The 12,286-nt window shown below is 59.7% G+C and overlaps 4 protein-coding genes across 4 annotated transcripts; 2 read left to right on the forward strand and 2 right to left on the reverse strand.

Moving 5' to 3' along the window:
• Window positions 1-46: 46 nt before the first annotated feature.
• BXZ73DRAFT_37533 (Piwi domain-containing protein) lies at window positions 47-3,489 on the reverse strand (the record flags this gene model as incomplete). Its single annotated transcript, XM_048018029.1, has 18 exons — window positions 47-205; window positions 332-510; window positions 562-704; window positions 756-825; window positions 858-1,038; window positions 1,070-1,227; window positions 1,279-1,355; window positions 1,402-1,469; window positions 1,528-1,674; window positions 1,727-1,785; window positions 1,906-2,062; window positions 2,120-2,242; window positions 2,287-2,511; window positions 2,567-2,801; window positions 2,854-2,913; window positions 2,963-3,166; window positions 3,231-3,310; window positions 3,361-3,489. Coding segments are annotated over 18 exons (2,454 nt in total), but the record flags the coding sequence as incomplete, so codon positions are not given.
• A 489-nt stretch (window positions 3,490-3,978) lies between these two features.
• On the forward strand, window positions 3,979-6,643 carry BXZ73DRAFT_86382 (signal recognition particle binding protein; the record flags this gene model as incomplete). The annotated part of the gene is made up of 15 exons (XM_048024182.1): window positions 3,979-4,009; window positions 4,058-4,065; window positions 4,149-4,244; window positions 4,298-4,398; window positions 4,422-4,534; window positions 4,689-4,878; window positions 4,937-5,392; window positions 5,417-5,427; window positions 5,483-5,741; window positions 5,794-5,945; window positions 5,998-6,059; window positions 6,115-6,138; window positions 6,204-6,386; window positions 6,454-6,519; window positions 6,581-6,643. The coding sequence occupies 15 exons, from the start codon at window positions 3,979-3,981 to the stop codon at window positions 6,641-6,643; spliced, it is 1,815 nt and encodes a 604-aa protein (XP_047883933.1).
• A 3,633-nt stretch (window positions 6,644-10,276) lies between these two features.
• Window positions 10,277-11,047, reverse strand: BXZ73DRAFT_37628 (uncharacterized protein; the record flags this gene model as incomplete). Its single annotated transcript, XM_048018050.1, has 2 exons — window positions 10,277-10,689; window positions 10,753-11,047. 2 exons carry the CDS (start codon window positions 11,045-11,047, stop codon window positions 10,277-10,279), a joined length of 708 nt encoding a protein of 235 aa, XP_047883934.1.
• A 533-nt stretch (window positions 11,048-11,580) lies between these two features.
• On the forward strand, window positions 11,581-12,281 carry BXZ73DRAFT_95712 (mitochondrial large subunit ribosomal protein-domain-containing protein; the record flags this gene model as incomplete). Its single annotated transcript, XM_048026866.1, has 2 exons — window positions 11,581-11,814; window positions 12,126-12,281. The coding sequence occupies 2 exons, from the start codon at window positions 11,581-11,583 to the stop codon at window positions 12,279-12,281; spliced, it is 390 nt and encodes a 129-aa protein (XP_047883935.1).
• Window positions 12,282-12,286: the final 5 nt, after the last annotated feature.

Here is a 12,286-nt window from a genome sequence, read left to right on the forward strand (position 1 = left end):
CTTCCGCCGGAGTCCCAGTACATCAAGGCAGGGCAGGTACAATCGTCTAGAGGAAAAAATTATCTTCACCAAGCAGCGATGGCTGGAAGTTATAGTCCCTCTTCCACTGTTCCATGTCGAACTGCATGTCCGAACTTCCTGTTGCCATAGTGGCGGTCTCTCCGGAGCCGGGATTGCAGTGGAAGTAGAGGCGGTCGCAGAGTCGCTGTGATGTGAAATCAGTCCAACATGTAGAACAGATGGATAATACTGAAAACAAACATCGGCATCTGGAAGGAAGTAGGTGAGTGCCCTGCTGCAGTGAGTCGACAGGGAAAAACGTACAGTATACGGGGGCAGGGATTGACACAGAACGAGTGGCACTGGCGTAAACATGACAGAGGCCGAACGCCGCCTCATAGATCCTATGTGTTGTGTCAGCATGCAGAATGATAGGGGGGCGATCTGCCTTACTCATGCGGGCGAACCCAGGCTCATTGCAGATGACGGTGTAGTGGGCCGGCCTGCTGGCTGTAGACACATTTAGACGAAGACGAGCCATAGACAAGGTGCAATACCCACTGCCAAGGATGCCCGCATGAGACTGCAGATAGAAATTGGTGTGCTTGGGGCTCACGATGTCTCGCTCCACGAGCAAGCCAGCGGGGCAGTTCTGGGACCTATCTGCATCACTGGGCTGAACTGGGAAGAACCGAATATGGTGCCTTTAAGGCATGTTAGACTGGAGTTCGCCAGTCAAATATAGACGTGCATACCGTTTGCCAACGATTACGTAGACGATCTTCGGTTTCAGAGACTCAGGAATTTTTAGTTCAGTGAAGGCCTCTGTCATCGGGCACATTAGCATGGGAGCAGACCCAGAGCAATTGACGAGCCTTTGACTTGTACAATTTCTTGTGCCGCAACTGCTTCGTACTCCCCTTCGGACACGCCATCTCGGAAGAACCAAATGACTTTAGGAGGGTCCTCGTAGACCGGATTTCTATCCGATGCTTTTGCCACTTTTTCAATGCATGCTGAACGAGCCGTGGTCAGATACTAAAACACATCAATCATGTTCGCAGCTCACTATCATCATCACTTTCATCTCTTGGATGATCTCGATTCGTGGCTCTTGAACTGTGCTGATGGCGGTCATGTCACTTGGGGAAACCCCCACCATTGCAACAAGCCCTGCAACAGAGGGTCGATTTGAGACACCAGCACCCGGGTGTCCAACATCAGCACCTGGGAAGTGGTTATACAAGAGTTGACAACATGAATTAAATAAGGACATACCAATGACCATGTTTAGCCGTAGCAGATCTTGGACGGACTTTACAGTGGAGTTGACACCACGCAATCGGGTGTTGATCCTATGCATGATGAGTGATGTCCCATGCACCAGGCGAGATAACTCACTTCAATGCAACGTTGTTGCGATATTGATCGCCTCTTGGCCCGATATTCTTATTCCACTTACCAGCACGCTGACCGGGTGCCACATGAGGACGACAGTAGACTGACATGTGGATAGTAGATACGCACCAAACACTGTGTCAAAACCCCGTGCGTGATGTCTCCCCAATGCTTGACAAGTTGCCGGCAATCCTGTGCTTGCTCGGGCAGAAGCACAAGGAGGAACAGACGTTGTCCCATAGGAACCCCGAACCGCTGAAAAGCGTCCTCGAGTGTCTGACGAAAGCATGTGAGTGGTTAGAGATAGTCGAAATCTCATGTTACAAACCAGCATCGGGTTCTGGGGGTTACCCGTTCGAATAGGTGGCCGGGAGGTGGACGGCATTTCTGATTGATATGATATGTTGGCAATTCCTACAATTATGGAACAAGAGCGATGACTTACTCATCCCTAAATGATCCAGCCGGTCGGCTCAATAGACGCCAACAGTTTTAAGAACAACTCACCCAGTAGTCTCAAGTTGCCCATGAGATCATCCACAAACTGACCTACATCATTTTGCAGATCGATGCAGAAGTTGATAACAACGAAGTACCTCAGCTCTGCCGGGCGAGCGAACTGTTGGCGCACCATGTTCCATGCCCCAGCCTTTGGCGGGACGGGCTGTCACAAGGAAATCAGGGCAAGATGTGGGGCAAAAGAAACAAAGAATCATACCACAGTTCTATTCTGACCATACATTATTGGGGGAGTTGTCATCAAGTTGGCTCGTACAGTCATGAGTTCGGTCTCGACACCCATGCCTGCACTGGTTATGAAATCTGAGCTCGAGTGGTTAAAGGCCTGTTCGCACGTCAGAAGGCATGTCGCTTGCAATGCGAACGGACGTACATCGTTTGAGATTGCGTGCGAAGTTCTTCGAGTCTTTGGGGAGGTTTTTGAGCGCTCGTTTGCAGGAGTTTGCGGGTGGCCTCTGGCGGCAGCTGCTTGCGATAGAGTTGGCCCGGCTGAACGACACAGAATTCAGCGGGGACGATCGTTGTGCCCCCTAGGCGTACACCTGGCGCGCGTGGGTGTCTGACTACGGTATTGTACTTGCTCTCAAAGTGTTGCTGGTGGAAAAAAGAATGTTAATAAACGCAGCTCGTGGATTACCGATGGTCATACCTGCACAGTGAGCCTTTGGCCGTCCTTCTCAAACTCTTCGAGGCCCCCAGAAGCAACCACACCCGCAATGGACTTGGTCCTCTTCGCATGATGGCATGTAGGAAACTGTACCACGACACCTCTCAAGAACGTCTTAAGTTTGTTCATGGACGCGGCGTCGAGCCTCTCGAGATGTCGCGGGTCCCTAAGCCCAAGCCATTCTTGCATCACAGCCAGGAGACCGGTTGCCTTGTACCTTTCAGGATTTGGTCAGCATCTCTGCATGAGAGGGAATATGAAGTACTCACACGGCGCCGGTCACGCTATCAATGTTGATTATTAGCCTGTCGTAGGTCGGCCGAACGCTCCTGTCCGTGATGTCAGCTGATGCTCTCTAGGGATGGAGAGAGGACAAACTGGAAATATCCACGCCACGCACTCAAGCCAAACCCGAGGTCGGTTTGACGATGGGGGACATAGAACGACTGCGCGTTCGGAGGGAAACCGTGGCGCATGTTCGGGGCCTGCCGTACGATGAGTTGAAGGAGGTTCAGCGGCATGAGGGTCTGCGCATGTGGGCTGGGGCCAGCCGGGTGATATTGCAGGAGCGCCTTCAAGTTACTGGAAAGAGGGAAACATGGTCAGCACGTGTTGCGTTGCCCGTGGCCGCGAATGAAATGCGTACTCGGTGTCGATGGCACCGACACGCCTTAGTACCACCGTAAAAGTAACCGTGCGCGGAGGCCCACCAAGGGTGATCGATAGCTGGGCCAAGAATGAGTTAGGCGGCGTCGTGCATCGGAGAGAACGCTTACGGGAGAGCTTGGGATCTCCCGCTGACTGAACATAATCTTGTTGCCGTCGTAGACGGCGCGGGGGTTGAAGATGCGCGCGTGCGCAAGCTGAATGTGGTCGACGATTTCGAATCGCCTGCGCTTGCCCAGCGGCCTTTTCAGATCCTTGGAGCAGGATATATCTGGACGGAATCACATCCCGATGAGCACACGGAGCCGTGAGCAGGGACACACACTACCGACTGGGAGGTTGGGGAGAGCGGTATATTTCCAGTTAAAAGCAGCTAAAAGGGCATGGGCGAGCACGTACCGTCGTACTGGAAGTACGTCTTAGACGGGATCTGAGAGACTCTGACCGCATTGACATACACGATCAGCTGAGAGCTTGAGTCTGGTGCGGCGGGCGCGACATGTTGCTTGCAGATGGGGGTTGGCGGGACATGATGCGCACGGGTGGAGGGGTTTATGAGCCGTGCAGCGAACAAAGAAGATGAGCACGACTCGCGGTGCTGCAGCAGGACGATCGAGGACGAGAGCCAAGGAGCCAAGGCGCGAGGCGCGGCCCGCGCGCCTGCTGGCCATTGATTCTCGCGGCACCCTCGCGAGCTTCCTCCTCCCGCCCTCGTCTTCTCGCCCACCATGCTCGACCACTGTTCAATTTCACACAAAGGCACGTCCCCGAGCCACTTCGCCGAGCTCCCGCTGACCCCCTCCACAGGCGGCGTCGTTCTCTGGTCGCGCTCGTTCACCCCCGCGGCGTCGCTTACCGCAGCATCCTCCTCGTCCCCGTCAACTCCCTCGTCCGCGAGGCGCTCATCGAGGGTCGGACATCGGACGGAAAATACGAGAAGGATGGATACGCGGTCAAGTGGACATTCGTCAACGACCTCGAGCTCATTTTCGTCGTCCGTCACCTCCCCCGTCACGCACTCTCCTCCTCACCCACCCTGTGCTCCAGGTCGCGTACCAACGCATTCTTCAACTCACTTACGTCGACGAGCTTCTAGTCGCACTCAAGGCTCTCTTCATCAAGCTCTTCCAGCCCTTCTTGGCTTCCTTGTCGCTTCCCTGCACATCACAAGCTCCGCCGTGGTCGAGGCTCCCACCCCATGGAATTTCGCCAAAGCGTTCGAGGGTTGGGATGCGTACTTCGACAAGTTGCTTCACGATCTCGAGAACAAGTCTGCCCGGGTTCGTGATCTCCCTCTAAGCATGCCGTACAAGTATGCCAACTTCATTGTACCGTCCAGGAGAGGCGGTCGCGCGTAGCTTACCCGACACGCTTCGATACCGAGGCTCCCCATGCCGCCGCCGACGTGGACACGAGTGAGCCCACATGATTCCCTCAGACCGCGTTCATTCGACAAATCATTCGATAGCACCCACTCATGCACGTGCAGACGTGCAGGATGAGGAGCAAATCGCGCGTAACGTCCACGCTCTGAAAAACCGTTTACGTGGACGAGGAGGGCAGACAAGCAGGCGGGGGCGGGGTCGTGTCGATGCGGGCAGCGGGAGGGACAGCGTTCCCGGCTCTGAGTACGTGATAACCTCATTCTCTCGCATCTCCATCCGCTGACGGCGCGCCCGCCATCAGCTCCGAGACCACGCCGAACGCGAAGCGCAAGTCGAAAGCCAAGACGCAACGCAAGTGGGGCAACGAGGCTCCGACGGATGCCGACATGGCGTCCCTCGATTACAGCTACGACAGCACCGCGTCGGACGGCCGTACGGGCACCCCGGATCTCTCAACGCTCGTCGACAATGGCTCCCTCGGCACGCGTACCCAGGACGGCCTCTATGAAGTCAAGGATTGGGAGTTCGTTACTGGAGGTAAAAGCCCGGATGATGTCATCGCAGAGGTGCTCAGGCAAGGGGGGGAAGAACCCAAGCCAACCTCAAGCTCTTTGGGCGCCCTCGGATCCATTTTCGCGCGCCTCACGGGCTCCAAAGTGCTCTCTGAAGAAGACCTGAAGCCGGTACTAGAGGCTATGAAGCAACATCTCATGAAGAAGAACGTTGCGAAGGAGATCTCGGACAAGGTTGTGAGGATGTAGGGCGAAGTCTTGTCGGCCAGAAAGTGGGCGGGTTCCAAAGTACGTTTCGAGTTTGCGTATGTTTTATCGCTTCGCTAACGCTGTAGTCACAGCTACGACGTCTGCTGTCCGACAAGCTCTTGCCAATTCCATTACACGCATCCTCACCCCGAAGACCTCGACAGATCTTCTCCTTTCCATCAGGACCAAACTCTCCGCTCTGTCGACTACCCAGCAGCGCTTGCCCTACAGCATCACTTTTGTTGGAGTCAACGGCGTGGGCAAGAGTACCAACCTGTCGAAGGTCTGCTTTTGGCTCATCCAGAACGGCTTCCGCGTCCTCATCGCCGCGTGCGACACATTTAGGTAAGTCATCTTGCCCTCAATGTCAGTGTGACTGTTAACGCCTTGCCTACAGGAGCGGTGCTGTAGAACAGCTCCGTGTACACGTGCGCAACCTCGGGATGCTCGGTGTAGATGGTGCCACGACCAGCAAGGGCCGAGTAGAACTGTACGAGCGTGGGTATGGGAAAGACGCTGCCGGGATTGCGAAGGAAGCCATCGCTTATGGTACGGGAGCTTGCGTCTGCGCTGTCACACAAACCTCATCTTTCATTCACAGCCCGGGATAATGAGTTCGACGTCGTCCTCATTGACACAGCCGGTCGCATGCAAGATAATGAGGTGAGTCTTTGGTTGATGCCGAGGTCGATATGGCGGCTGATCACCTTGTTGCTAGCCGCTCATGCGCGCTCTCGCGAAGGTGGGTATTGGCCCCCGCACTCCATATCCCGCCGTTGAGGGCTTATCTGTACTCTATCCCCGCAGCTCGTTGCGAGTAACAACCCCGACAAGATCATCTTCGTCGGCGAAGCTCTCGTGGGGAACGAAGCCGTCGACCAACTGACCAAGTTCGACCGAGCGCTCCGCGATTTCTCTGCTGCGTCCGGCGGTCAGGAGCGCGGCATCGACGGCATGCTCGTCACGAAGTGGGACACTGTTGACGACAAGGTGCGTCAATCCTATGCCCGTTTGGCCGCTGCTCGTTTGGACTGAGATCGGCGATGCTTGCGCCCAGGTCGGTGCGGCACTCTCCATGACATATGTCACCGGTCAGCCCATCATTTTCGTTGGATGCGGACAGGTACGGCATTTCCGGCGCCGTCGCTTCTGCGTGTTTCGAAGCTGATACGAGTCCCTCGTAGACGTACACGGACCTCAGGCAGCTGCGGGTGGCGAACGTCGTGGAGGCGATTCTCGGTGACTAGGCGTCGTGGCCTCGCGCAGCTCCCGTCGGAAACAGTGTCTGAAGTCGGTACTATTTATCGCTATTGTTACTGCGTACTGTGTATATTCCTAGACTGATATCCTAGACTTGCTCCTCCACCAGGGTGGCACGGGTTCGCAGCATGATTACGGCAAGATTCAATCCTCGTCTCGCACCGTCCGGATGCTACCGTCCTCCTCCCACCGCCACCATCATAATCCCGAACGGCGACACAAGATGGCGACCGTTCCGCACGCCCATTCCCAGCAACACGCAACAGTCCCGCCGAGTGCGCCGCCCCATTCGGCACTCCGAGCCTGACCTCCTTGCGCATCTGACAGAGCTGGTAACCAATACGATCGCCCGTCGCCGGCGGTCTCGGTCTCGCCCCCCCTCGTTCCATGCGGTCACGCACGGTCGCGACAAGTACGTAGCGCAGGGCACCGCGCGCGGGTTGGCGTCCGGCGTGGGGTTTTCTGCTGCAAGTGCGGGAACCACTCGCCGCCCGACGTTCACGGATACCTGGGCGGACGCCGGAGACGTGGGCAGGCGGTGTGGCGGCATTACACACCGCGGCGCGAACGACAGACAACTGGCGGGGCGAGCTGCATTGATGGTCGTACTTGTAGGTCTGTGGCTTCTAGGGTCCATGGAGATCGCGGAGGCTCTCGACGGAGTGGACGTTCCCGCGATGACATCATTCATTTATTAACCGACGCCCACATTCGTCTCCGGCCCGGGTCTGGCCGCCACGAGCCTCGCAAGTCCTCATCAGTGCGGTGGCACGAAGGCTGCAGCGAGCACCCGAATCCCGATACGTACGAGTAATGCTGTCCGCTGGCTATGCGACGCGGCGCCATCGAACCTCGGGCCCGTGCTCGTTCACCCGCGTCGTGCACGAGAACGGAGGACCCCCGAAAGCGCCTATAGAGGGACCGCCGACAAACGCCCATTTTTGCGACTTTCATGTCCGGACTATTTGAGGTCCCACGTCCGGACTTTCGGCGGTCCTCCAGCACCAGGGCGGTTGCCCGTCCGGACCGTTCGGCAGTCCTCCAGGAGCGCTTTACGAGCGCTAATCCGTGTTTTCGCCGCAAAAAGTCTTCAAACCTCGCGAAAAGCTCATCGCAGCTGCTCAGAGCAAGGTGGCATGGAATTAACAGAGAAATTTGTTGTACTTAGTGGGAATTCTCGACCTGTGTGCAAAAGTGGGCTGTTGAATCCTGATCGACGCCGGTGATGATTACTAAGTGGTGCTTTAAAGCTTTATTGACTCGCTCCAATAAGTGTTTCAACTGAGTAATAGCTTTGAATAAACCCTCCTCCCACTTCCCGCATCGGCGCCTACCTCAGGTCTTACTTGGCTGATGTCCGGGCTTCGGCAGACCCTTCTCGGCCCCTTCAAGGTCATGTCCGGACCTTCGGCAGCCATGCAGTCGGGACAAGCCCTCCGGATGTCCGGATGGCGACCGGTCCGAGAGCCAAAAATCGTCAAATCGTGTCCGGATGGTCGGCGGTCCCTCTATAGGCGCTTTCGGGGTCCTGAGAACGGTCGCCGCCGCCGCCGCCGCCATCGCGTGCGCGCGGCTCAGTCTCGTGAGCACTAGGCTAGGCCGAGGCGCACCAGACAACGTTAACTGCAAGACATTCGTTCGAAAGCCAAGCCGATCGCACAAGACGGACGGGCGCGACTTGCGCTCCCGCCGTGTGCACTCTGTGCCGAGCTCGTAGCAAGTAGTCCCGCAGGCTGCCGCGCTCCGCGATCACGCGTGCGCCGGGCCATCAGCGGCAGCGGCGGGCCCTTTGCGCGCATTATCCTTGACCAGCTCATTTGTTCGAGCGAACGCGTGGCGTCGACGGCGTCGCGGGTCGCGTACGTCGCTGCCCGGGCCCCCTGTCTCGTCCGCCGCCGGGAGAACCGCGCAGGTTGCCAGGAGGGCTCTTGGCTGGTCCTAGTCCCGGTGATCGAACGCGCGAGGGCACCATCCATGGAGCGGGTGCATGACACTTGTGCGCCGACACTCATGACATTAATATTCGACAAGGCGCGCCTGCAGCTCGACGGGACCGGGCAGGTACATCACGTACCTCGTCCTAATCGCTGTCACGCCCGCCGCCAGCTCTGGAGACTCGGAGCCCGGAGGCGTCGCTTGGCGCGACGTCTGGGCCGCACATCCACACACGCCGCGCGTGGCGGGAGGAGGGCATCAGGGAGGGGGTGTCGAAATAGAAACGGGAACGGGAATGGGGACGAGAGTCGCAGGGCGACGGGTGGGCGGCGTTCGTCACGGTATGTATGGTAACGCCACAAGAAGGCTCCCACAGAAGCGCTCGCTCTTGGGTTCTTGGAGCCGGTCACGACGACACTTCAAAGCTTCAGACGGACGCGAATCTGTAGTGCTTGAGAGCGCACGCGGTCGCTCAAACGTGTGGCCGAGGCACGCTCCCGCGCGTGCGCCCGCACCGCATCTGGCATCAAGGTCGGTGCGGCGAGACCACGGCGGAAGACAGGCGCATACGCAGGCGGGGTGCGCAAGGCGTTCGAGTCCGAATCATGGATGGATCACGGCGAGTGATATGCGCAGATATGATACGTGTCTCGAACGGGAAGCCTCCATCCGTCCCCGCCGCCCCTCCCCCCCCGTCGCCCTTCCCGTCTTCTCGAACGCCGTCACGCCGTCACCGCTCCCTCTCGCGAGGCCCCGCCGCCCACCCGCAACGCGTCGCGGCCGCACAGCACCGCGGCCGCGTGTCCGTGCGCGGGGACGGCCTTCCACCTTGCGGTGTGCGGACGCGCAGCGCGCGTAGGACGAGTGCCAATCCGAGACGCCGCTGCGCGCCGCGAGGCTCGCATCCTGCGCTTCGGCGGTGGAGCGAGGGAATAATGGGAATCCTGTCCACGGTGGCGGCGCGTGCGTGCGAGGGGAGCCCGTCCCTGGGTCCGGGCTCGAGGATGGGGGCGAATGCTGGAAACGAGAGGGCGTTGCGAATGCGCGACGTAGCGCGGCGGTCGAACAGACGACCGTATTGATCGAGGATCGTATTCGGGAGAGGGGCAGCGATGTTAAATCTGATGTGTGCGGCCCTGGCGGGCTTGGAGGGCGCGTGCTGTGTCCCGAGGCTGACGGCAGGCGGCACCCGGTGATAACGCCGTTCCAGTCAGCACGGTGTGAGATCTGGCGGCGAGCGCGGCGGGAATGAGAATCATTGCAGTTCAGTGGCTGGTGAGGACAGCGGGCGGCGGGAGGGGCTAGGGAAGCCGGCAGGCGTCAGTGAGCACCGGAAGTGGGGAGAGAGATGACGCTACTTACGCATTCCCAGAGTCATTCCGGGCGCGCGTGGGCAGGGGCTCTAGGGCCTTCGGTCGGGCTTCCGTATTCCGGGGGAGAAACTAGTGGAGAGTGATGTATGCCTAATGTACAAAGTGGTGTGCGTGGGAGCGGAGCGCGTGGGGAGAGGGGTCCGGGATGCGAATGCGAATGCGCGTCGGTGCGGGAGAAAGGCGCGGGAGGGCGAGGGGCGAGTATGTCCGACGAATGCGAATCGGCAATGGGTGCGAGACCCTTCATCATCTGACAGCCCCCGAACGGCCTGACAGGCGGAGCGTGAGGGCGCGTCCCGAGCTCAGCCCGGTCTACCGTGCTCGATTACGCCGCGAGAAGCCCGCAGCAGGATGGCGCAGCGCGGGCAGGGCAGCGGCCGAGTGCGCGGTGCTCGCCCAGGCTCCGTCCCAAATCGGTGGTCCGCCCTCTGGGTGGGTGGTGTGCCGCCGCTTGGCGGGCACAGGGTGCGCAAGCGGGCTTAGAGAACCATCTTCGTCATCCTCCCGGGAGCGCTTGCGCTTGTGGGGCCGGTGTGTGTACGGCGGATGGGAGAGGTCCTCGTCATCGTCGGGGAGGTCGTAGAGGAGGAAGGTCGGGGAGTGGTATGGAAGCGGGATGGGGGCGACGAGGGGTGCATTGCAGACAACCTCCGCAACCTCGGGCGAGGGAGAAAGGTCAGAGTCGCGTGAGACGGCAGACGAGGTGTCGGATCGGGAGAACGAGTCTGACGTAAGGGCGGAGGGAAAAGATGAGAGAGAGCGGGAATGGACGGCGGCGGCGGACTCACAACCTGGGGCGTCGCAGCCGCGGGCCGAGTAGTGGTGGAAGGGCAGCAGAAAGTCTGGCGGGCCAGCGGGGTGCCAGAGCGACTGGGGTGGGTACGAGGGGCCGACGTTGGTCCAGCTCGAGGGCGCGAGGGCTCCGGCGAAGAGGGCCGGCTGGGGGTGTGACCGCCAGTCGTAGGCGTAGTGGATCGGCCGGTGGTACATCGGGCCCGGCTGGGGTTGTGGCGGGAGGGCTCTGCGGAAGTACGGGTGCTGTGGGGGGAGGTCGAGGAGGAGGGCGGGATGGTCAGAGCTCATCGTGGGCGGGAGGGAAGAGGTTGAGGAGAGAGGGAGGGGGCGGGGCTATAAGGAGACATCGGATGCGTTATAAATTGAAACGGGGCGGTAGCTAGGACAGGCTGAGGAGCGAGGGCGCCGAGCCGGGAGAAAGGAACGAGAGACATAGGACGAGATGTGGGCGAGATGGAGATCGCCCCCGCGCCTCTGCCCTGTCACGCCTCTCTCCGCCTCCGCCCTGTCACGCTCCTCCTCCCACCTCCCGCCGCCTGCCTCCGTCAATCTTCCGCCGTCGCGCCTGTCCCGCCCATCTCTCGCCGCGCTGCCCGCTCGCCCGGTTGCTGCCTCTCGCGTCCCACGTCGCCCCCTCGCTTCCCGCCCCGCGACTCCTCTCTGACCGCCTCCCGCTCGCCCCATCGTTCAGGGGCTTCGCGTCCGCCAGTGAGTGCTGTCCCCATATCCATCTCTCCAAGGCTGATCATCCGCTTTCTGCGCCCGCCCCTGGCCTCCACCCAGCCACCACATTTGCCTTGTCCTCCGCGCCCTGTCTAGCCATGTTCCGCGCCCTTGCCCGCCCTCTCCGCGCCCAGACCTTTGCCCGCCAAGTTCGCTTCAACTCCACCCAACTCGCCCCCGCCACTGTATCCGACCCCGCCCCCACCGCGTCCCCGAAGAACCCGTACTTTGTCCGCCGAAACACCCACGGCGCAGTCCCCGTGTACACCGACATCCGCAACGGCGGGACGCGTTACCTGGTCCTCATCAGCCACGTCGAGGGTAACAGATCGGTGCGCCTTCCTTGGTTCCCGTCTCCGTCTCCCCGCATTGACCCAGTCCTCCATCTCCTCCGCACCCCCTCTCGCCCGCGTCATTGCCTCCGTGGCGCGTGCCGCCTGATCCTCCCAATTGCTGCACTCGCTCCGCACCACTCTCGCATCCCGCATTCCCAATCGCCCTCCTTCTCCACTCTCCAAATGTCACGCTCCGATCGCCCCGCGCCCCGCGCCCTGCGCATGCTTCGCTCTCGGCCTCCATCCGCGTTCGCAACGGGTATCCGACCACGCATCCGACCACATGTCCCCTCATTCGAAATCCTCAGGCGCTCGCCGACGACATCGCGGAATCCCTATTCCCGGCAGAGTCAGAAGAGGCACATAAGCTCAAGGTCCACCTGCACGGCAACCACCAGGTCATCGTCAAGGGCGGTCGCTGGAAGCGGGAGGTGACCCGCTGGCTCGTCGAGCGCGGTTTCTGAAGAAA

Source organism: Epithele typhae (genome assembly GCF_022376455.1).
Source record: "Epithele typhae strain CBS 203.58 chromosome Unknown BXZ73scaffold_1, whole genome shotgun sequence".
Taxonomy (NCBI): domain Eukaryota; kingdom Fungi; phylum Basidiomycota; class Agaricomycetes; order Polyporales; family Epitheliaceae; genus Epithele; species Epithele typhae.